This window comes from Cherax quadricarinatus, chromosome 54 (genome assembly GCF_038502225.1).
Source record: "Cherax quadricarinatus isolate ZL_2023a chromosome 54, ASM3850222v1, whole genome shotgun sequence".
NCBI lineage: Eukaryota > Metazoa > Arthropoda > Malacostraca > Decapoda > Parastacidae > Cherax > Cherax quadricarinatus.
In genome coordinates this window covers 14693832-14719110 of record NC_091345.1, presented here as the reverse complement: position 1 = coordinate 14719110, position 25279 = coordinate 14693832, and the positions used below count along the sequence as shown (strand labels likewise).

Below are 25279 nucleotides of genomic sequence, written 5' to 3'. Positions count from 1 at the left end.
GCCACAGGGGTTGAATCATGGACACTCAGTATGCGAGGCAAATCTTATTTTATTTACAAACTACTACAACCAGTTGATTATCATATAAACATCCATTAGCAACCTTCTACTGTCATAATAATAAGTCATATTTTAAAAAATTATACCATTGTTCATTTAGCTACCTTTCTTACTGTGCATATAACTGTAGTTAACTAAAGAAAAAATCCTACTAAATAGCCTATGTCTAATTCTTAAGTAGTCTTAAAGCATTATTATTAGTTTGCCCAAAACGCATTACATACTAATGGTTTCCTTTTATGCCTAACAATGCTATATTACATGTAAACTATATTATCTTTGCACAGCATAAAAAGAAATAAAATTTTGAATTTGAATAGGTAATTCATGCTCATACTATATGAATCATAATCAAAATGCAAGTAAAAATGTTCAAAGTGCAGAATTTTTAACATTATGCAATCCATATGCATTTTCTTGTCATTGGCTGTGCCACCAAATTTAGATGAAAAAGAGAAAAATCCCTACCATTTATGCTGTCAGAGATGTTGGGTTTATTAAAGCTAGCACCCCAGTGGGAGTGGCACTCTGTGGGAGGAGTGGCACTGTGGGAGCAGCACTATGGGAGGAGTGGCACTCTGTGGGAGGAGTGGCACAATGTAGGAGTGGCCCTGTGAGATAAGTGACACCCCTGTGAAAAGTAGTAACCTTTGGGGAAGTGGCATCCTGTGTGGTGCCCTATGGGGGAAGTGGCACCCTGTGTGGTGCCCTTTGGGAGGGAGTGGCACCCTGTGTGGTTCCCTTTGGGGGAGTGGCACCCCTCCCAGACAAGTCTCCTACTCCCAGGCACACACCACTCAAACACCACCACACTAATTATTATTATTACATACACAGGAATCACTAAATATGTAAGGGTCACATAGTGCCTGGTGGAATGGGAAGCAATCAAGTCTGATACAAGGAAGGCGAGTCAAATTAAAATTCCTTGGACTAAAAGTTAAGTAAATAAGTTTACTTAGGTACAGGTACACATAAGTACAATTATCGTTATTATTTAAAGCTTAACTGTATGTTGCAGTAGAAATCAATCATGATTATAAAATAAAAAGTTAAAACAGCTAAATAACTCAAGTGTGTGAAAACCAGTTATAGTAAAATAAGATACGACAGGACAGGAATAAAGTAGAGCGAGTTACTTACATTAACATTAAAAATAATCAGCTTACAATAATAAGTACATCAATGTTAACTACACAAGAAATTAGCTACCTTTTAGCTCTCTTCCTAAACTGTCTCATGCTAGGACTGGCTTTGACATGTGTAGGCAATGTTTAAGTTTATTTAGGTACAGGTACTCATAAGTAGCTATACAAATTTAGGTAACTAGAATTATCACATGGACCTTATTGTAAATAGTCACTTCGACTTTTTTTGAGTTATCCTAGGTAATCTACACATATGCTGCTATGTATGATAATTTATATAACTGTATTTATGTATACCTGTAGTTGAATAAACTTAATTATACATAATGAAGTGTGTGTAAATTACCCACCAGGAAAACACAAAATTAGGTCACGCGAAGTTATTTTTTACCCCATTGCTTGTATTTATAAGGAAGCGTTAAATTCGCAGTGGGTCACACACAGCCTGGGTAGAAATGGGAGGCAATTAAGTCTGATCCAAGGAAGACGAGGACTGGTCCAGTTTGTGAGATCAAGGAGCCTCCCTGGAGGCTGACACACACACACACAATCACCACACAGCTAATGTACACAAGTTTTGACTCGACACACATTAATATATGCACTTAAGTGTTATTCTGTACTCACCTAAGCTTGAGTAAGAAGTTTGTGTACAACTACAACAAAAAAATTGGCAGTTTGAGGTGGATAAGTGCGTGATGAGGGTTGATCACTGACTGTTGTTATGACTGGTGTTAGTGCCACCCCCCACTCCTTACCTTTATTAATCCACTCCTCGCCGGTGTAGCACAGTTATTGGGAGAAATTAGTCATTGGTGAGCAATGAAGAGGATAAAAATATGTTGCAGACCAATGTTTTAAATGTCCATAATGGACCGGGCCACGGGTATGGGGGGCGGTGACCCCAAGAAACCATCAACCAACCATACCACCCAACAAAAAGCACCATATGGTCGTAAATTATATACAAATTTACCTAGGATAAACCATTAATGCCAAATATTACAATTAATTCTATTGTGGTCTCCTTAGGGGAGGGGGACCCTCTTACGAAAGGAGGGCCCCCGTTAGGAAGCAAGGGGGCCCCCCTCCTCACTGCTGCCAGCTCTGGCCCTAATGAAAATAAAAAAAAAATAACATTATAAGCCTGAAATACAATTGATTTTATGTCTGTTGCTGCCAGCATGTTGTCATATAAATGAATATTTTTTCCTAAAATATTCAACAAAATATGAGAGCAAGTTAAAAATATTTTTGATTCCAGAATCAAAATAGCTTTTAATGATATGCGCATCAATATTTGTAGACCACAGTGCCACAAATTGCTAGAAAATGTTACAGACGGGAGTAACTCAGGAAGGTTAAGAAAGTGATAGTTAACGATTTGGGGCCCCCCTTAGTAGTCAGGGGCCCTTCAGTAGTCAGGGGCCCTTTAGTAGTCAGGGGCCCTCTGTAGTAGGGCCCCTCGGTACTCAGGACGGCCCTCAGTAGTCAGGGGCCTTCTGTAGTCAGGGCCCCTCAGTAGTCAGTACCCCCTCTGTAGTCTTGACCCCTTAGTAGACAGGACCCCTCAGTAGTCAGGGGCCCCTCTGTAGTCAGGGCCCCTCAGTAGTCAGAGCTCCTCAGTAGTAAGGGGTCCCTAAGTAGTCAGGAGTCCCTCAGTAGTCAGGTACCCTCATAGAGGCGGATGTACTATGAAACTTATGAAGCTTAAGCCTCAGGGCCCCTAATCCCGGAGGGACCACAGAAGCAACATTACTAAGAATTTTGGGTCTACTGCATGAGGAGGGTTTGCGAAGGGGCCCCCATAACAGTTCAAGCTTCAAGGCCCCAAAAATGTAGGTCCGCCACTGACTCATCAGTAGTCAGGGTCTCTAAGTGGCCACTTAATCTTTCTATTGGCAAATCCGCCACTGTCTGGATCACTGTTGTTGTTGTGGATCACTGCTGCTGTTGTGGATCAGTGGTGTTGTTGTGGATCACTGCTGCTGTTGTGGATCACTGGTGCTCTTGTTGTGGATCACTGCTGCTGTTGTGGATCACTGGTGCTCTTGTTGTGGATCACTGCTGCTATTATTATGGATCACTGCTACTGTTGTTGTGGATCACTGGTGTTGTTGTTGTGGATCACTGCTGCTGTTGTGGATCACTGCTGCTGTTGTGGATCACTGCTGCTGTTGTGGATCACTGCCGCTGTTGTTGTGGATCACTGCTGCTGTTGTGGATCACTGCTATTGTTGTTGTGGATCACTGCTGCTGTCGTTATGGATCACTGGTGTTGTGAATGACTGGTGCTGTTGTTGTGGATCACTGTTACTGTTGTTGTTTATCACTGGTGCTGTTGTTATGGATCACTGTTACTGTTGTTGTGGATCACTGGTGTTGTTGTTGAGAATCACTGGTGCTGTTGTTGTGGATCACTGGTACTGTTTTTGTGGATCACTGCTGCTGTGGATCACTGGTGCTGCTGTTGTGGATCACTGCTGCTGTTGCTGTCGATCACTGGTGCGGGAGTTGCCGTATGAGGGAGGTGGTGTTACAGGAAGAGGGGTCTCTGCTGGTTTCTTATACAAACAATACTGGTCATCTGAAAAAAAACCCAAAGTAAACTTGGCTAACCATAATTTAAAACAAGAATAGCGAGGGGGGGGACGAAGGGAAATTGCGGAACTTTAAAAATTAGAATCACGGGCAAAAATATGATCAAAATTGATCTAGATGCCTTGTGACTGCTTCAAGGATGAGGTTAATTTGGACTCTTGTGATGTACATACATATCAGACATTATTATGCAAGATTAACCTCAAAAGATGGTTCAGACATGTGTAACACTTGGGTAGCACATGTACTCGACTGAAGAAGCCTACTGTATAGGCGAAACGTTTCGAAATAAAGGTACCTAGCTGTTGCACATGTGTCCTACTTATCAGTCTGTCGGTATTGTATACCATTTTCATATTCACTTGGGTAGCTTTACTGTGGAGACGTTTCGCCAGCCAGTATGATACAACACGACCTAAACCAGCATACGGAGAGGATGAGCTCAGTGACAGTAGAAGTACGCTCCAGACACATCGTTACGAAGGAGAAAATGCAGGTTGGAAAGAGTCGTGCTCTCCATAGGCCAAGGTAACGACTAACAGAGCTCCTCAAATCAGCGGGCTCTCTGAGTAATGAAAAGTAACACTGGCTGGAGAACTAGGAAACCTTGAGCTCAAATTGCCTCATCACGCAGAGAGAGCCAGGAGCTGTGAATCGACCCCCGTAATCACATACAGGAGAGTACAGAGGGATTTTTAAAAGAAATAAGTGAAACTGAGATAAATCCAAAATACTTCACATATGCAAAAATCCAGGTTAAAAACATGTGCTATGTGATTTGTTTGTGATCGCGTTATTGCGGTTTTAGTAAATCACTTTGACTGCTATTTCGTTAAACTCACCTGATTTACAAGGTAGATACTCAGGGAAGTAGCAGCCCTCTGGCTGCTACTTCGTGGAACTCACCTGCTCTCCACCCAACGAACTCGCCGTGTCGTTGATTGTCCTCCTTCAGCCACTCCTCCAGGGGTCTGAAGTAGTCCCTCATGGCCGAGGCGTCCAGCTTGCTGTTCCCCGTCAGTGCTTGAAGAGCCTCGCTCCATGGCTTCGACCGTCCCAGCTTCATCATGGTCCTGTCGAGAATCACCTTCAATAACAACCACTGCTCTCTTTGTGCATAATAATAATAATAATAATAAACAATAATAATGATAATTGGAAAATTAATGGTTATTATACTATGCATGAAAAAGAGAGGATATACAACGTAAATCCATGCGAGTTTAAAACTTTTTTTTTTGTGACTATCAACCTACTCATACTAATGCCCACGTACTCTCACAGATGCCCACGTACTCTCACAAAAGCCCACGTACTCTCACAGACTCCCACGTACCTCAGAGCATCACCAGCGCCCCTCGACTGGTAGAAATCACATTTATGGAGAGGTGTGGAGGGCTGGAGAGGGTCATACTGACTGGCCCTCACACACAGAGCCTTGTAAAACTGGAACTGCAACACAAGGCTCACAAAATATCTGCAATAGACAACACACCTCTGATCAACACCACGATAATTTATGCAACGAAAGCACAAAATATTTTACTCAATAATAACACGCGTTTATACTGGGATATTATTTCGAACACTAGCTCGGGTGTTCCAATACTACCAGCTACTAGGCAGGGTGTTCCAGTACCATCAGCTACTAGCTTGGGTGTTCCAATACCATCAACTACTAGCTTGGGTGTTCCAATACCATCAACTACTAGGTAGGGTGTTCCAATACTATCAACTACTAGCTAGAGTATTCTAATACTGTCAACTACTAGGTAGGGTGTTCCAATGGAATAAAGGACCCCAATGGAAATAAGTCACGTTGTCTGACTTTTATGGGTTATCCTAGGTACTTTACACATATGCTGCTATGTATGATAATCTATGTAACTGTATTTGTGTATACCTGAATAAACTTACTTACTTACTATCAACTTAGGGTGTTCCAATACTATCAACCACTAGCGCTCGCTCCAAGTGGAGACTGCATGATTACTAGCCCCAGGTGGGGACTGCATGATCACTATCTCCAAGTGGAGACTCGTATTCTATTTCTTGTCTAATTGAAAAGTTCCGTGTTAGGAGAGCCTGATGAGACGGAGACCGGAAGGTGATTAATGGAAGGAGGATCAAGCCTTCAACGCTCCTTGAGCCGAATAACCTAAATGAGTTTACCTCTTCATGAGACACAATATCTGAATATTACCTCATCTCTCTCTCTCAGTGTTTTCCTCAGTATGTGGTGCCCTGCTGGAGTATTGCATAATATATTGTTTCTGCTAGTTTATGCCTCTCTTTCTCTCTCTCCCTGTGTGTGTGTGTGTGTGTGTGTGTGTGTGTGTGTGTGTGTGTGTGTGTGTGTGTGTGTGTGTGTGTGTGTGTGTGTGTGTGTGTGTGTCGTTTTTGTGTGTGTGTGTGTGTCGTTTTTGTGTGCGTGGAAAGGGAATGGTTTTCAGATCTACCTGGTGTAGGATAGGTCTGCGACCACATGGTACTTGGCTGCTGGGTCAAAGTCTTCTTCAGTGCGCAGCTCTGGAGGCTTGACCCCCTGCACGGTGAACCTGTGTGGAACACCACCAGAGTTCAGTGACATCAAGAAGTAGAGTGCAGTGCCATTAAGAAACAGGTATACATCATGGCCATGCCGGGGTACACAGCACCATCGTGGAGGGACTGGAGCCCACACCTTACAAAGCATGTCAAGATACTGGAGAGAGTGCAGAGGTTAGTAACAAGACTAGTCCCACATCTGAAGGGTATGAACCGTGAGGAGAGACTGATAATTAATAATAATAATAATAATAATAATAATAATAATAATAATAATAATAATAATAATAATAATAATAATAATTAATAATAATAATAGTAATAGTAATAATAATAATAATAATAATTAATAATAATTATAATTAATAATAATTATAATAACAATAATAATGATAATAATTAATAATAATAATAATTGATGATAATAATAATATGTTAATTATAAAATAATAATAATTAATGATTAATAATAATAAGAAGATGAGGAAAATAATAATAATTATAATAATAATGTTAATAACAATAATAATGTTGAGTTCACCTGAGGTCCCACCAAGCACAGTTCCAGTCCTTGTCATGGATGGTCCCGTCAAAGACATCCCAGCGCCAGGAGTCCATCACGTGAGCGTAAGCCATGAAAGTCAGTTTATCGGTGGCTTCCTGCAGGAGGAAGTTGATGTCCACCTCTCGGTCCTCCTTCAGCCCTCGCAGGAGTCCCAGTTTCTGCAGGTGTTGAGGCGTGGAGGCACTCATCTGTACGACGTGACCCAGGGCTTCCTGGAAACCTACACGAATGTCACAGGTGAAGACGTTTCTCTCTCTCTTATTCTGTTAGTGGCTTACAAGACGCATGTGCAACACTTGGGTATCTTTACTGTGGAGACGTTTCGCCTCTGCAGAGCGCAGTAGTGCCGTAATGTGAGCCGACCAGTCCCTCAGCCTTGATTTATCAAGGTGAGGGACTAGTCACCGCGAATGTCCTCTTCACATCTTCCACTGTTTATTCTCTCATGGGACTGATAAAGCTGGCGGGAGAAACGTTTCCTCAACAATGATACTAAGATGTGGAACTAGTGTCGTCAGTTTGGTTCTGTGTGGTGGAATAACACTGATATGAACTGGATGCCTTCAATAACCACAACGTTTCGCCCTTAAACTAGTTCTATAAAGCCATTGTGTGGGAAAAACGTTGCTGTTAATAAAGTTACATTAGGCCCTCGATTACGACTCCTTCACACTGAATAAATTTTTAATAATAATTTTTAATTTTTAATAAGTGGAATATTTAAATGGCTTCAGGAAGAAATCCAAATATTCTTCCTTGAAGCCTTTTTATCCACTTCTCCGAGGCTGTGGATCCCATAATTTACACCATAGGTGGACCCCATAAAATAATAATAATAATAATAATAATAATAATAATAATAATAATAATAATAATAATAATAATAATAATAATCTTTATTTCCATAAGTACATGTACAAGGTATACAGGTCTAGCTGACATCAGTGACATACTACTATATACAAAGCCGCTTGTTATGCAAAATATTTAGGGCAAATTAGGTCAGTTTTGTCCCAGGATGCGACTCACACCAGTAAACTAACACCCAGATACCTATTTTACTGATGAACACTGAACAGCAGATGTCTTATGGAAACACGTCCTAATGTTTTTTATTCCAGCCGTACCGGGGATCGACCCTCGGACCAGAGTGTATGAGCCGAGTGCGCTAGCCATCGAGCTACATAAATGCAATTGAGAAAAGTGCACTCAGAATTAATCAGAGGGTTCAGTGCAGACATTTTTCACACGAAGTATATTCATGAGTGAACTTTTTTTTCAGTCAAATTCAGAGAGAGAAAAATATCGCACTATATAGAGAAACTCTTGTCGATATTGAGGCAGCGTTCCAGCTGTCACTCTGATGGGACGAACGCTGCTGGAACAAGCGCGTCCAACACAGCAGATTGATACGCGAGGTAGAAGAACGTTCTCGTGTGTGTTTTTCTGGGTGTTCTCGTGCGTGTTCTCACTTTGTTAATGTTTTACATTAAATTTTGTCAATAGGAGCTTACAATGTTATTATACTGAATTTATGGAAAGCGCTAAACTTGTAAGTCATTCAGTGTTGAAATAAGAGAACCGAAGACAGCAGTGATGAGGAGCTGTCTGACTCACAGAGATAAAGCAAATGATGAAAGTCACTCTCTCTCTCTCTCTCTCTCTCTCTCTCACACACACAGACACACACACATACACATAAGGAGTAACAAGACTTACTTGGGTTGGCACCCTGGCGGAGGGTGTAAGGAAGATGACGGTAGTGAAGGAAGTACTGGACGTGGGCCATCTCGTGGTGGGTGGAAGACAGGTCCTCCTGTCGCACCTCCGTGCACTGACTCATCCTGTCTCATATCTTGGTGTTAATATGCGTCATCTTTCAGACTTCGTATTATCGGCATCTAATGTAAACTGCTCATATTAGTTCATTACAACTACGAAGAATGTGGTGTGTGTGTGTGTGTGTGTGTGTGTGTGTGTGTGTGTGTGTGTGTGTCCTTACCTGAAGTCTTTGCCGTTGCAGAAATCCCAGGCTGAGGCGTGGCAGAGGACGTCCCTGTAACGGGGCTTCTGTAGGAGAGAGTCTCGCCAGAAGGATGCTGGAAGACGTGGCAGACCCAAAGACGTGAAGAAGTCCTCAGCCAGCTGGAAGATCCTCCTCGGAGTGTACCACTGCAGGAGCCACCACCCTCAGGGAAGAGAGGGCCAGAGAAGGATTGCGATGGTGTCAGACAAATGCTATATATCACATACTCACACATGCATACATACTCATATATCTAGTAGCGACCAGCGAAGAGGCGGGGCCAGGAGCTGTGACTTGATATCTGCAACCACATATAGGTGAGTACATATGAGTACACACACTCACACATACTCATACGAATGGAATGATGGAGTATGTAGCCGACAAGTAATTAGAAGCAGAGGAGGAATTCATACCCAGGAGCAGAAGAGACCTATGTAAGAATAGAGCTCATGGTTGACTAGAGGTACAGAGAGGTAAAAGATACAAGTGCAAGAGCATGGCAAAAAAATAAAGAAATCAAAGAATAGGAGAGTACGTTACTAATCGATCCACGGGGCACAACAGACAAAGAACAGGAGAAAACAGGAAAGCAAGTAGAAGAGCCAGAAATGAACACGTAAGGGTAAGAAGGGCTGAGAGACGCAGTGAGAATGTCATAACATCGAGAGGCCTCCTCCTCGCCCTGTTCATGGCCACTCTACCTACCCACTATCTCCCTGGTGTATAATCACTGATGATTCCTTGTGTGTGTGTGTGTGTGTGTGTGTGTGTGTGTGTGTGTGTGTGTGTGTGTGTGTGTGTGTGTGTGAGTGTGTGTGTGTGTGTGTGTGTGTGTGTGTGTGTACCGCAAATCTGAATTAAAGTTGCCATACAGCCACATAAAGGGAAGACAACAATAAATGGCCAGGTAATAAGACTGATAAAGGAAGGAAGAGAACCAGAAGAATTGACCAGGAAGTCTGCAAGGAGTCGAAAAAAAAAGATTTAAGAAGGTGCTCACAAAGAAAATAGGTGACATTACCAGAAAGTGAAAGAGAGAGAGAGTGAATACATCAACGAGTACTGGACAAAATGCACAACGGGAGAAAAGGTGAAGAAACTACTGAGTGATCTAGATACCTCGAAGGCAATGGGACCAAACATTATCTTCCCCAGAGAGGGGGAGCAGGAATGCAGTGTGTACCGCTAGTTAAAATCTTCAACAAGTCGATTGATATAGGGCAACTGCAAGAGATGTGGAAAGCAGAAAACGTAGTTGCAGCATTTAAAAAAGGGGAGAGATAGGCAGCATTAAACTACAGGTCGGTGTTATTGACATGGATAATGTGCAAAGTTATTGAGAGGATAATTAGAAAAGAGTAGTGGAGTACCTGGGAAGGAGTGAATTCATAACAACAACCAGCACCGTTTTAAAGATGATAAATCCTGTCGCACAAACCTACTTGAGTTTTATGACAAGGTAACAGTAGTGAGACAGGAGAGAGAGAGAGAGAGAGAGAGAGAGAGAGAGAGAGAGGGGGGGATGGGTGAGTTGCATATTCTTGGACTGTAAGAGCTTTTGACAGTACCGCACAAGAAACTGGGACACAAGCTATAGGAGCAAGGAATGCACTACAGTACATCAAGCAATACATAAAGTTAAGGAAACAAAGCACGATTGCTTAGGCAAGTGTGACAAGTGGGGTTCCACAAGGATCAGTATTGGGACCAGCATTATATCTGGTGTACATAAACGACGTGCCAGAAGGCATAGTCTGATGAATCCCTGTCTGTAGGTGATGTGCAACTAAGGAAAATAAAAACTGGAAAAGACACTGAAAGTTTGCAACGAACCTGGACACACAACAGGACTGGCCTGGCAAGTGGCTATTGACACTCAGCCCCAGCAAATACCAGGTTTTGAAAATTGGGGAGGTAAAGAGGACGAGAAATGGAGTGCAGTACAATCTCTAGGGACGAAGGATGCAAACCTCGCTCAAAGAAAAAGGATCTCGGGGTGAGCATAGTACCGAACATATCAGCTGAGTCGCAGATAAACTGATTAACTTCTGCAGCATACGCACATCTGACAAATATAACATTAGCTTTTTCAGGAACTTCGACAAAGAGCCAGTCAATACACTATACATGATATATGATATGACCAAAAAGCCGAGACCCGAATCCCTGCAATCGCAAATAGAAGAGTACAAATTGGCAAGTACACACACATACACACACACACACACACACACACACACACACACACACACACACACACACACACACACACACACACACACACACACACACACACACACACACACACACACACACACACACACACACACACACACACACACACACACACACACACACACACACACACACACACACACACACACACACACACACACACACACACACACACACACACACACACACACACACACACACACACACACACACACACACACTTGTATCTGCCTATTACTTAGTAATACACACCTGTCTCTTCATCTCGAGGGTGACGTTGGGGTTGGTCTTGCCAGGGAAAGGTATGATGAGGTCCCAAACCTTCCACTGCTGGGCCCACAGGTCTCCCAGAAGGTGGGCAGGTAAGGGGCCTCGCTCCGTCACCACCTGGGGCCCGTACACCTGTCCACGACCACCAAGGTGACAGGTGAGAAAGACTGTTCCTTAAGAAAGGACTGCAAGCAGACTATCATCAAAGTACCCCTTCTCTTCCCTTCAAGAGTTAAGGAAGTGGTTACCTGACGGAGTTTCCTCCTGGTGTAGGCGTGAAGCTGGAGGTAGAGTGGCCTCAGCTGCTGCCACGCCTCCTGCAGGTCTTGCCTGAAGCCTCCGCCACCGTACTCACCTAGTTCCAACTCCACCTTGTTGACCAGATCTGATAAGGTGACCGGCCAGGATTGCCGTGGGTTACTAAGGTCGCTACGAAGAGCGTCTTTGTATGTTGCTGCAGCTAAGGTAAGGAATTATATGCATTCCTTGAATAACATACACATGTGCACACCCACCACCTGTGCACACACTTGTACACACATACACACCATCGGTGCACACATCTGTACACACATCTGTAAAATATGAGCCCACAGACATCTTTAAACAGACACATACACCTGCAAAATAAACGCATAGACACCAGTAAAAACACATCCATATAAATACACACACCTGTAAAACACGAGCTCACACACATTTGCAAATAGACATATCACCTGTTGTAGAATACACACACACATACACAACTGTAAAAAGGCCCAAACACATGTAAAACACACACCTGAACACACACACACACACACATCGCGCGCATATGTCTAATCGACATGTGCCTAGGACAAAGTGGTAACTGATTAACACTCACTGTTGGTATGGGCCGCAAGGTTGGCCAGGTCCATGTAGCGACGGTACGATTTGCGTATACCACGAGTCTGGTCTCTCCACGACCTCCAGATATATGCCAACTCAGCTGCGTCAGTGCTCTTCTTGAAGATCTCCTGCACTCCTGTGACCCGGAGGTAGTGCCATGTTAGTGCCACCCTGAGGGTACTACCCTGGGTAGTAACTTGTGAGTGCCACCCAGAGTGTGACCTGGAGGTGCTTAGTTGGGAGTGGAGGCCATAGCTAGTGGAATGGAAGTGGGAAACCTCGCTAGTGGAGGCCCCATATAAAAATATATAGGTGTTCCCTATTCCGTAACTATTTTTGTTTATTTAGCAAAATTAGAATCACCAGCAGTGTGCTGCTACACTATTCTATGTGACAGTGGGAGCAAAAGCTAGCTACGTTTCCCTGCCATACTCCATCAAGCAGGATGTTGCTCATACAAGGTGCTGAAATGTGTTAGTCTGAGTTGGGGGGGGGGTGAGGCCACAGCAGGGGTAGCACCTACTACCCCTGCTCCCTACTTTCCTGAGGGGTGAGGTCCTAACAGGGATAGCATCTACTACCCCTGCTTCCTACCTGCTGGGGAGGGTGAGGCCACAACCTCTGCTCCATATCTTGTTGCGGGGTGAGGCCACAGCAGGGGTAACACCTAGTGCACATTGCTTCCAACCTTGCTGGAGGGGTGAGGCCACAGCAGGGGTAGCACCTACTGCCCTCTGCTCCCTACCTTGCTGTGGGGGGGAGGCCAAAGGGTTAGCACCTACTACCCCTGCTCCCTACTTTGCTGGGGTAGCACCTACTACCCCAACTCCTTACGTTGCTGGGGGAAGAGGTAACAGCAGAGGTAGCATCTATTACCCCTGTTCCCTACCTTGCTGGGGTAGCACCTACTACCCCTGCTCCTTACCTTGCTGGGGGGTGAGGCCACAGAGGTCGGGGGTGTAGTAGTCACAGACAGAGGCGCTCCTGTACACCTCCTTCATCCCCTCCACAGTTCTTAGATACTGGAACACAAGTGTAAACAAACGTCAGTTCTTCTGAACACTAAAAATTCACTTTGTCTTGAGGTGGAAGGGTTCCTTCTTACTGGTCTTTGTTCTTATAGGTAGTGGTGCTTCTGGCTTGGTTGGTAGCGTCCTTAGTTCACCCACCGAGGGTCCAGGAATCGATCCCCGGCACGGGTGAAACGTTAAGCATGTTACCTAACACCTGTTACCTTTGTTTACCTAGCCATAAGTAGGAACCTGGGTATTAGACGACAGTTATTGGTGGCATCCTGGGGGACAAGATTAGCCTAAGTTCCTAAAAATGATCTGAATAACCAGGGACTTTCTATATAGTATGTTATTAATGTCAGCTAGGTCTGTATCAGCTGTATTATTATGTACTGGTAGGAATAAAGATTATTATTATTATTATTATTATTATTATTATTATTATTATTATTATTATTATTATTATTATTATTCATGTATGTGTCCGTCTGACATGTCTACAGTAAACAGGGTATATTGTACGTCATTATCATGTCTTCCCTGGTTTTTCACTCTTCAAAGGTTCAGTTCCTTGAGTTTCTCCTCACAGATCAACATTCTCACTTATAACCCTCAGCACCTCCTGCGGTTTCCGAACACACTGTTCAAGCATGCGCTTCATGCAGTGCTGGAAAGTCTACTTCTCTCCTGACGCACGTTGCAAACAACGATGCTTGAAAACAGTTGCAAGATTTTATATGTTCCACTCACTGCTGACGGTATATGCGCCTCTGGTGATACGTTGAGTGAACTAATGTGATTCGCAAAGGCTGGTCTTCCCCTCTCCCGGCAAATATTATGTATCAGTCATTTGCATGATCTTACACCTGTTTACAATGTACTGCAGTAATCAGACAAGTGTACTTAACCAGGTAAGACACATAGGCAACAGTTAGGTAACTTTATTCCGAAACGTTTCGCCTACATAGTAGGCTTTTTCAGTCGAATACAGAAAGTAGGCAGGAACAGTAGAGATGTGAAGACGATGTGATCAGTCCATCACCCTTGAAGTCGTAGAATTTTGAGGTTGTCAGTCCCTCAGCCTAGAACTATCTGATAGATAGTTCCTGATAGATAGTTCCATAGTCAGGAACTATCAGACAGTTCCTGACTATGGAACTGAACTTCTCCAGGCTGAGGGACTGACAACCTCAAAATTCTACGACTTCAAGGGTGATGGACTGATTACATCGTCTTCACATCTCTACTGTTCATGCCTACTTTCTGTATTCGACTGAAGAAGCCTACTGTGTAGGCGAAACGTTTCGGAATAAAGTTGCCTAACTGTTGCCTATGTGTCTTACCTACCAACCTGTCGGTATTGTATACCATTTTGATGTACATGTACTTAACCAATTAGTGTTGCAAGGGTCGAGTCGCAGATCCTGGCTGTGTGTGTGTGTGTGTGTGTGTGTGTGTGTGTGTGTGTGTGTAAATGGGGTTTTAAATATTTCTTCCATGTCAAGCTTACTGATTAAATAATAGCTCTCGCATAATAATATTATTGTTGAGAGGCGCTAAGCCCGTACGGGTCAGTCTGCGCAGGGAGGACTGAAGGCTCGAGCATTCATTTACTAAGAGGAGAATCTTTCTGATGTGGTTGTGACTCTTCCAGTTCCTCTCGGCTCCCTCACTCTTATGCCCTGACTCTCAACTCCCTAACTCTTAAGCCCTGACTCTCAGCTCCCTCATTCTTAAGCCCTGACTCTCAGCTCCCTCACCCTCAAGCCCTGACCTTCAATTCCTTACCCCTCAGCCCTGACCCCTCAATCTTCCTCAGCCCTGACCCCTCAATCTTCCTCAGCCCTGACCCCTCAATCTCCCTCATCCCTCTCGTCCCTTACCGCAGCCAGGTAGGGAGAGGAGAGCGCTGCGGGACCCAGGACCAGCATAATCTTCAGCTGGTGTCTGAGGGAGGGATCCTGAAGGTGGTGCTTCACCTCCTTCCAGCTCTGTGCCAACATCCACGAATCCTTCTGTAGGACCCTGTAGTCCTCCTGCGCCCCCAGCTGAAGGAAGAGGAGGAAGAGGGAGACAATTAAACATAAACATTAATAATACTAATAGCCTGAGAGTAACATGTACCAGTCATGTTTCTGAGAGTAACATGTACCAGTCATGTCTCTGAGAGTAACATGTACCAGTCATGTCTCTGAGAGTAACATGTACCAGTCATATCTCTGAGAGTAACATGTACTAGTCATGTCTCTGAGAGTAACATGTACCAGTCACGTCTCTAAGAGTAACATGTACCAGTCATGTCCCTGAGAGTAACATGTACCAGTCATGTCTCTAAGAGCAACATGTACCAGTCATGTCTCTGAGAGTAACATGTACCAGTCACGTCTCTGAGAGTAACATGTACCAGTCATGTCTCTGAGAGTAACATGTACCAGTCATGTCTCTGAGAGTAACATGTACCAGTCATGTCTCTGAGAGTAACATGTACCAGTCATATCTCTGAGAGTAACATGTACCAGTCATGTCTCTGAGAGTAACATGTACCAGTCATGTCTCTGAGAGTAACATGTACCAGTCATATCTCTGAGAGTAACATGTACCAGTCATGTATCTGAGAGTAACATGTACCAGTCATATCTCTGAGAGTAACATGTACCAGTCATATCTCTGAGAGTAACATGTACCAGTCATGTCTCTGAGAGTAACATGTACCAGTCATGTCTCTGAGAGTAACATGTACCAGTCATGTCTCTGAGAGTAACATGTACCAGTCATGTCTCTGAGAGTAACATGTACCAGTCATGTATCTGAGAGTAACATGTACCAGTCATATCTCTGAGAGTAACATGTACCAGTCATGTCTCTGAGAGTAACATGTACCAGTCATGTCTCTGAGAGTAACATGTACCAGTCATATCTCTGAGAGTAACATGTACCAGTCATGTCTCTGAGAGTAACATGTACCAGTCATGTCTCTGAGAGTAACATGTACCAGTCATATCTCTGAGAGTAACATGTACCAGTCATGTCTCTGAGAGTAACATGTACCAGTCATGTCTCTGAGAGTAACATGTACCAGTCATATCTCTGAGAGTAACATGTACCAGTCATGTCTCTGAGAGTAACATGTACCAGTCATGTCTCTGAGAGTAACATGTACCAGTCATATCTCTGAGAGTAACATGTACCAGTCATGTCTCTGAGAGTAACATGTACCAGTCATGTCTCTGAGAGTAACGTGTACCAGTCATATCTCTGAGAGTAACATGTACCAGTCATGTCTCTGAGAGTAACATGTACCAGTCATGTCTCTGAGAGTAACGTGTACCAGTCATGTCTCTGAGAGTAACATGTACCAGTCATGTCTCTGAGAGTAACATGTACCAGTCACGTCTCTGAGAGTAACATGTACCAGTCATGTCTCTGAGAGTAACATGTACCAGTCACGTCTCTGAGAGTAACATGTACCAGTCATGTCTCTGAGAGTAACATGTACCAGTCATGTCTCTGAGAGTAACATGTACCACACCTCTGTTACTTTCCATCATTTTCAGTTTGATCTCAGGTATAATGTTTTTCTTCATCTCCATTATAGTTCCTGGGATAATGAAACTCTTCGTCATTATATAATTCAGAGAAGTGAGGGAACGGGTCCAATAATTTTTTTTAAGTCTTTAAAAAAAAAAAAGATTGTTGAGTATAATTCTGTCTGTCTAGCGGTTAGAGGACGGAGGGTGGAGTCTTCACACATCCTTGCGTTGTAAGACCCATAAGGGTTTAGTGTTTATCATTAAATATGATAGTAATATTGGCAGTGGCGGCATACAGGCTACTGAGTAATCACTTTGCAACACTAATACCTTACCTTCCGTTCCTCTCATCTGCAACACTAATACCTTACCTTCCGTTCCTGTCATCTGCAACACTAATACCTTACCTTCCGTTCCTGTCATCTGCAACACCAATACCTTACCTTCCGTTCCTGTCATCTGCAACACTCGCAACATTGCTGCCTCATTCAACCCATAATGAGTTTGTTTTGTCAAATCAATAAATGCAACAAATTACTTCTTACTCCTATTACTCATTTATAGTATTTAATCTGAAACCTAACTCCACCTTGGAACTAGTGTGTCTGTCTCTTAACTCTCTCATTAACAACTATATCGAACACATAACCTGGTATAATGAACAGGCTTGTGGCCCTTACATACCAGGATCAGCTTGTTGTGGAGGGTGAGGTTGGTATGGTAGTTCCATGCTGCTGTGATTGTCTTGGTACACTGTTGGGACAACAAATTATTCCGCTCCGCTACGAACTTCTGAGCTACCGACTCGAGCACTGCTGAAGGTACCAGCACCTCTCCTGCAGGGAGGGAGGTACGTAATAACACTCACTCATCACCAGCACCGCTGGTGACATCTTTACCTCTCATAAAGGAAGGGAGGGACACAGTGAAACTAATAAAGAGAATACAGAGCAGACCAGAAAGCCTATAAATGTATCTTAACAAGCAGCAGGATTGGGTTAGCAAGTGGCTATTAAAACTTAACTTCAGGAAATGCAGGGTTATGAAAATCGGGGAGGGGAAAGACGATTGGAAGCAGAGTACAGGTTCGGGGGACAAAGGCTGCAAACCTCCATGATAGAGAAGGACCTCAGGGTGAGCATAACTGCAAGTGGTTCCCCTGAGGTGTACATCAGTAGAATAACTGCTGCAGCAACTCGAGACTGGCAAATATGAGGCTTTCAGGAACCTCAACAAGGAGGCACTCACGACCTTATACACGGCATATGTCAGGTCCATCTTGGAGTATGCAACGCCAGTATCGAACCGCAAGTAAAGTTGGAAAGAGTGCGAAGGTTTACAACGAGACTAGTCCCAGAACTGAGAAGAGGAATACTAGAGGAACTAAACATGACGACATTAATAATAATAATAATAATAATAATAATAATAATAATAATAATAATAATAATAATAATTATTTTTACAAGTGCATCTACAAGGTATACAGGCCTAGCTGACATCAATGACATACGACTATACAGAAAGCCCCTTGTTATGTAGAGCATTTCGGGCAAATTATATAAATTTTGTCCCAGGATGCGACCCACACCATTCGGCTAACACCCGTGTACCTATATACTGCTAGGTGAACAGGGACAGCAGGTGTCACCAGGAAACACGTCCTAATGTTTCCACCCGTACCGGGGATCGAACCACAGACCTTAGTGTGTGAACTGAGTGCGCTAGTTAGAGAATACCTCTAAAGGGGAAGGAAGAACAGACTACGTGTTCACTCTACACTATCAGTGAAACAAAAAAAATACCCAATAACAATTATAAGTTAGTGCAAGTCATCCTTGATACGCACTTCGAACCTAAGGTGAGCTTAGGGTCATGAAGCTCACCACAGACCGCAGTGTTAGAGGTGACAAAGGTCTTCTCAAGTAGCCATTAGCTCCTTACATGACACATATGTCATCACTGGTGGCAAAGCTCTTCACAGGTCCTCAGGAGCTCCCTACATGATATACACAGTATCACAGGGCGCCATACGTCACCATGTACTGGGGTACATAAGCAAGGAGGTACAGTGGTGGCAGCGTGTCCAGCTGTACCACCTGTGTGTCATTACTGGAAAGCAAGAGTCAATAAGCCCTTCCCACCATCTGGTACGACTATGATAGTCCTTAACAAAACTAACATGCTATTTCATTCTTAACCACTGTAACATGCCAGTATTCGCTATAACAATATAACATTCCTTGCTCCTGCAATCTGGTTTAATGCAAGAAAGCGCGTGGTAGCTCCAGTTACCTGGATCAAGAGCCGTTTACCAGCGTCCAGGCACCTCCCTTGAAGGGAGAGCAATGCTAAAATAAATGGACGGTTTTTCTTAATCATATAAAATTGTAATGGTGATAAATTCTGGAAATAATTGATGGCATTTTTACGCATCTGGTTATGTGGTGAATTGGTTTGAAAACCGACAATTCTTCAACTTGTCGGTTTTCAAAACCATTCACCACATCTGTCAGACACTGCAACATCATGGGATCTTGGTACAAAGACTTCTACGCTTGCCGAACCTTTGGACGACGACCTACTTACACAAGTGGCAGGTCCCACTGTGATCCCGCCTCCTCCTGCTTCAACTCATCTGACTGCAGTATATAAGCCACCTCTCTGGCACTATGCTGCACTTCCTACAAGAGTGATGGACTGAACACATCGATTCCAGGTTGAGGGACTGATTACCTCGAACTCCTCCTCTCCTTACTCATTTCTACTTTGTATTGGACTGATGAAGCCACTGTGGCGAAACGTTTCTTCAATAAAGATTCCCATGTGTTGCATAAGTGTCTCAATTCTTCAGCATCTGGTTATAAACCATTTTGTTATACAATTGTGCTTTCATTTTGTGTCTTCCTTCGCCTCTTTCATCACTGGTTTATAACTATAATTTTCTCTGCACGCAGTCCACCCATTGTAAAATACTTCACATGCTGTTTATCTTTTCATCCATATTACCTCTTCCACCTCGTCATTACACCAATCATTCCTCATCCCTCCTGCACCCACCCTTCTATAACCACAAACATCTGCTGGGCAAGCTAGTGTTTGTAAATCCTCACCACGCCTCCTCGACCTCCTCCTCATTACCTGCTCCTCACTCCAGCACACTCACACTTCAAGGTGGAGGGATCTCGATTCCAGTTACCCTTCGCTGCTTTGAATCAAGCTTGATTAATTCCCTTTCACCCATACGGGTTTAGTAATTGGTATCATGTTCAGCTCAAACACTGAGGGGGATTGGGGTTTGATCCTGTTGTCCCTGTTCACTTAGCAGTACGTAGGTACTCGGGTGATAGGCGACTGGCGTGGGTTCCATCATGAGAGAGGGTTAATAGGACTTAAATGGCAAAAAACCAGTGTAATGTCACCCTGACTGGGTTAATAACCATCCGGTTAATTAACCCTCCGGTTAATAACCTAAACAAAATTTTATTCTTCTTTCAACACTGGCTCATACTTCGTACTAACATTCCATTGTTTTAGTTCCTCTACTTGTCTCTAACTCACTGCCGCCGTAATTCTAGTTACACTCCATCTTCTAACTCAACGTTCATGTGTTGAACATACCATTAATCTCTATCATAATATAAATGGTACATAATACCGACAACTTGATGAGCAAGACACATGGGCAGCTGTTGGGTATCTTTAATGTTGAAATTTTTCACTTCTTCAGTCGCCTGTATTGAACTGAAGCCTGTTACGCAGGCGAAACGTTTCGACATTGAAGATACTATAGTGCTGCACACGTGCCTTGCTTATCCTGTCATCAGTCTTCCTTATATTAGGAAGGATTTTTCAGTCTTACCTACATTCTCGTGGAGGGTGAGGGAGGTAGTGGCTAAGAGGAGACACAACCTCAGTAACAACATGGTGAGGACTGTTATGTTGTGATGATGACTCCACCACCAGCACCACCACGCATGTGCAGCACTCTTATGTCGTGATGCTCACACCAGCACCACCACGCATGTGCAGCACTTATGTCGTGATGCTCACACCAGCACCACCACGCATGCGCACCCTCCTCTCACACTCATTGGATGCGTCATCTTACTCGTAAAAAAAAATGTAAAATTTTTTAAGGTAACTGGTTGTAATTGGATACACGTTTGTTAGTAAATATCCCTAGTGGTATTTTCAATAAACTTAATATTAATGAAAATTACTGCATCCTAGTTTATATACGTAACTATGAAGCATTTCACGTATTTTCATCAACATAATTACATAGCATTGCACGGATGCCTTTACTCCCAACACTAACAATACCAGAGGTCTGAAGTTGTCTTATGCATTGAGAGGTTTACCCTGGGTATGACCTCCAACAAGACTGAACTTTCTAACAAGGGTATATATACAGAAAAGTGTGTATGTCTCAAGTGTATATATACGCTGAGTTTTTACTTTAATACGTATTTCAGGTATTACTGAAACTTTGATATGACACTCAGTCAGGTACGCTTATTAAAAAAAATAATGAAACCAGACGATAAATAATTTTTTTTTATTTCAGAACCAAGGTATCCCTCTGACTTGCACAGGTGACATGCAACCTTAATAACCCACATGTAGTCGACATGCCTTAAACCCAATAAACCTACCAGTCAGTTTCTAATACATTTGCGTAGCGATTTTTTTTCACTGGATGCAATCCACAATAGTCGGCTAACAGACAGATATATAATTTTACTACCAGGTGAGCAGAGGCATAAAATAAAAACGTGTCCATATGTATCAGAAGACAGAGGATCCAGCCTGTATCGCCAAAGGGAGACACCTACGGCAATCTGTATCCAAAACTGGTCAGACCAGTGATTATCCTGGTTCCCTGCAGCAACCTTATTGCCTCTGGTAAGTCAGTGTTGCTGTTGTTGTACAGGACGGGACGGGGTACGTGAGTCTGCAGAGTGGCAGCACCATTAATAACCAAGTGAGGGAAGCAGATACATTTTTGATTCATTATTAATGTCAATATTAAGAAAAGTCTCATCGAGTGCTTATCCTCGTCTACGTGATATTTTAGGTTAGAAGGGTAACTCTTACCTCTAACACGGCTTTCACTCAGGATGGGTTTTGGTCATACTCCTTCACACGGGATTTTTTTTATCGTATTCTATCACGTAGGATGTTCCTTTCCCCTCCCCCCCCCCGGCACACTCCGTCAGGATGATGTTGTACTCACATTCATCATCCAGCAGGACAGTTTTCCTGCCTTATGCCATCCCATGTTATATCATGCTCATTTAGTAGGATGATTTTTTTCCTGTTATTCTCGATCACGCATTTTGGTTTCCCGTTATACTCCATCACACAGGTTGGTGTTCCGATCATACTCCATCACACAGGTTGGTGTTTCGATCATACTCCATCACACAGGCTGGTGTTCCGATCATACTCCATCACACAGGATGGTGTTCCGATCATACTTCATCACACAGGATGGTGTTCCGATCATACTCCATCACACAGGAAGGTGTTCCGATCATACTCCATCACACAGGTTGGTGTTCCGATCATACTCCATCACACAGGCTGGTGTTCCGATCATACTTCATCACACAGGATGGTGTTCCGATCATACTCCATCACACAGGCTGGTGTTCCGATCATACTCCATCACACAGGATGGTGTTCCGATCATACTTCATCACACAGGATGGTGTTCCGATCATACTCCATCACACAGGAAGGTGTTCCGATCATACTCCATCACACAGGTTGGTGTTCCGATCATACTCCATCACACAGGCTGGTGTTCCGATTATACTCCATCACACAGGATGGTGTTCCGATCATACTCCATCACACAGGATGGTGTTCCGATCATACTCCATCACACAGGATGGTGTTCCGATCATACTCCATCACACAAGATGGTGTTCCGATCATACTCCATCACACAGGATGGTGTTCCGATCATACTCCATCACACAGGATGGTGTTCCGATCATACTCCATCACACAGGGTGGTGTTCCAATCACACTCCATCACGCAGGACGGCTTTCTTATCATACTCCATCACACAGGATGGGTTTGCACACAAGATAATGAAATCTGTCAACCCCTGAGCCGGGAGAGTGAATACACAGGAGGTAGCGAGGACGTGAAGGTACACCCAGAGGGTCTCTTGTTGGGGGATTATAGGGCCATTCGGCAGCTTACGCCGTACTGAGCCCTACCTAGATAGTCCTGGACAGAGCCGAAAGATGAAGACCGGACTTCGCTGAAGATGTTCGCTGTCTTCCATGCTCCCTGGTACTGCAGCCTCTCGTGCCCCAGTCAGCTTTATTGATATGTTATAGCAGATTTTCCACTGAAATCAGCTCAGAGTTTTTATTTACTTTGTGTTCCAGCCGACCTTTCTTTCCGGCTGAGTCTTCGTTCCAGTCGAGTCTTTGTTCCAACTAACTCTTTGTTCCAGCCGACTCTTTGTTCCAGCCAACTCTTTGTTCTAACCAATTCTTCGTGTTAGCCGATCTCTTTATTCCAGCAGATTATTATTAATCCACGGGTGTTAATAATCCAAATAAGGTTTTGTTCTTGGTTAGCAAGTTACGGTTCCTGCGGGTGCTGATTTACGTGTCATCTCCGTCGCTGCCTCCAGCAACAGCAACAGCAGTAACAGCAACTGCAGCAGGAACAACAACAGCAGCAGCAACAACAGCACCAGCAGTAACAGCAGCACCAGCAGTAACAGCAGCACCAGCAGTAACAGCAGCACCAGCAGCAACAGCAGCACCAGCAGTAACAGCAGCACCAGCAGCAACAGCAGCACTAGCAGCAACAGCAGCACTAGCAGCAACAGCAGCAGTAACAACAGCAGCAGTCAAGGTCTCGAGAAACAACCTCGCTCCAGGAGGAGTTTTTTAGCCTTGACCTCAAGGCGTCGCAGCCTTGAGACCCGCTCTTGTCACATTCTCTCTCTCTCTCTCTCTCTCTCTCTCTCTCTCTCTCTCTCTCTCTCTCTCTCTCTCTCTCTCTCTCTCTCTCTCTCTCTCTCTCTCGGAGTTAGCATTCCCACACCCTTTAACGGGTTAAGAGAGTAATAGGGGGCAACCACACAATAACAAACACACAACATCAACGACAGAGCAACAACAACCACAACTACACAACAATCAGAACAACAACTACAACACAACAATCACAACAACCACAACTACACAACAATCAGAACAACAACTACAACACAACAATCACAACAACAACAACCACAACTACACAATCACAACAACAACCACAACTACACAACAATCACAACAACAACAACAACAACCACAACTACACAACAACAACAACCACAACTACACAACAATCACAACAACAACAACAACCACAACTACACAACAATCACAACAACAACAACCACAACTACACAACAGTCACAACAACAACAACCACAACTACACAACAATCACAACAACAACAACAACCACAGCTACACAACAATCACAAAAACAACCACAATTACACAACAATAACAACAACAACAAGCACAACTACACAACAATCACAACAACAACAACCACAACTACACAACAATCACAACAGAAACAACCACAACTACACAACAATCACAACAACAACAACCACAACTACACAACAATCACAACAACAACAACCACAACTACACAACAACAACAACAACCACAACTACACAACAATCACAACAACAACAACAACCACAACTACACAACAATCACAACAACAACCACAACTACACAACAATCACAGCTACACAACAACCACAACTACACAACAACAGCAACCACAACTACACAACAATCACAACAACAACAACCACAACTACACAACAATCACAACAACAACAACCACAACTACACAACAATCACAACAACAACAACCACAACTACACAACAATCACAACTACACAACAATCACAACTACACAACAATCACACAACAGAACAGTAACAGCCAGGGTTGTCAACGTAGGCTACGACATTCAAATATTTATACCGTATCACTGATAGGATGTTAGCAGGTATGTACAACGAAGGAGCAGGTGTAGCGTAGGGCAACACACCTGCCGCACCACACACAAGAATTTCCAAATACATACATACATACATATATATTGTACATTATTCCACGTTCTATTATTTTTTATCTATAATGTACGTTAATGTTCCGTAAATATTGGCTTCAAAAATTCCCAGTCCTGGTTAGTCTACCCATAATTTTAACCTTGATGTTTCAATGAACCAAAATAAAAAAAAAATAAGTATATTCTTCTCTGGATCCATTTACGAATGTGACAAAAAGGTCGAGGCTGAAGGGGAGGGAGGGGGAAGGGCCAGTGCCCTTAAATGCAACCCCTGTGGGCAGAA

The 25279-nt window shown here is 43.5% G+C and overlaps 1 protein-coding gene across 1 annotated transcript; it reads right to left on the bottom strand.

Moving 5' to 3' along the window:
• Window positions 1-29: 29 nt before the first annotated feature.
• On the bottom strand, window positions 30-20900 carry LOC128699171 (angiotensin-converting enzyme). Its single transcript, XM_053791729.1, has 14 exons — window positions 20734-20900; window positions 17556-17707; window positions 15225-15389; window positions 13254-13350; window positions 12324-12464; window positions 11704-11840; window positions 11438-11587; window positions 8924-9093; window positions 8641-8765; window positions 6898-7141; window positions 6269-6367; window positions 5146-5286; window positions 4716-4882; window positions 30-3795 (listed from the first exon to the last, which is right to left on the bottom strand). Exons 1-14 carry the CDS (start codon window positions 20795-20797, stop codon window positions 3686-3688), a joined length of 1962 nt encoding a protein of 653 aa, XP_053647704.1. The 5' UTR covers window positions 20798-20900; the 3' UTR covers window positions 30-3685.
• Window positions 20901-25279: the final 4379 nt, after the last annotated feature.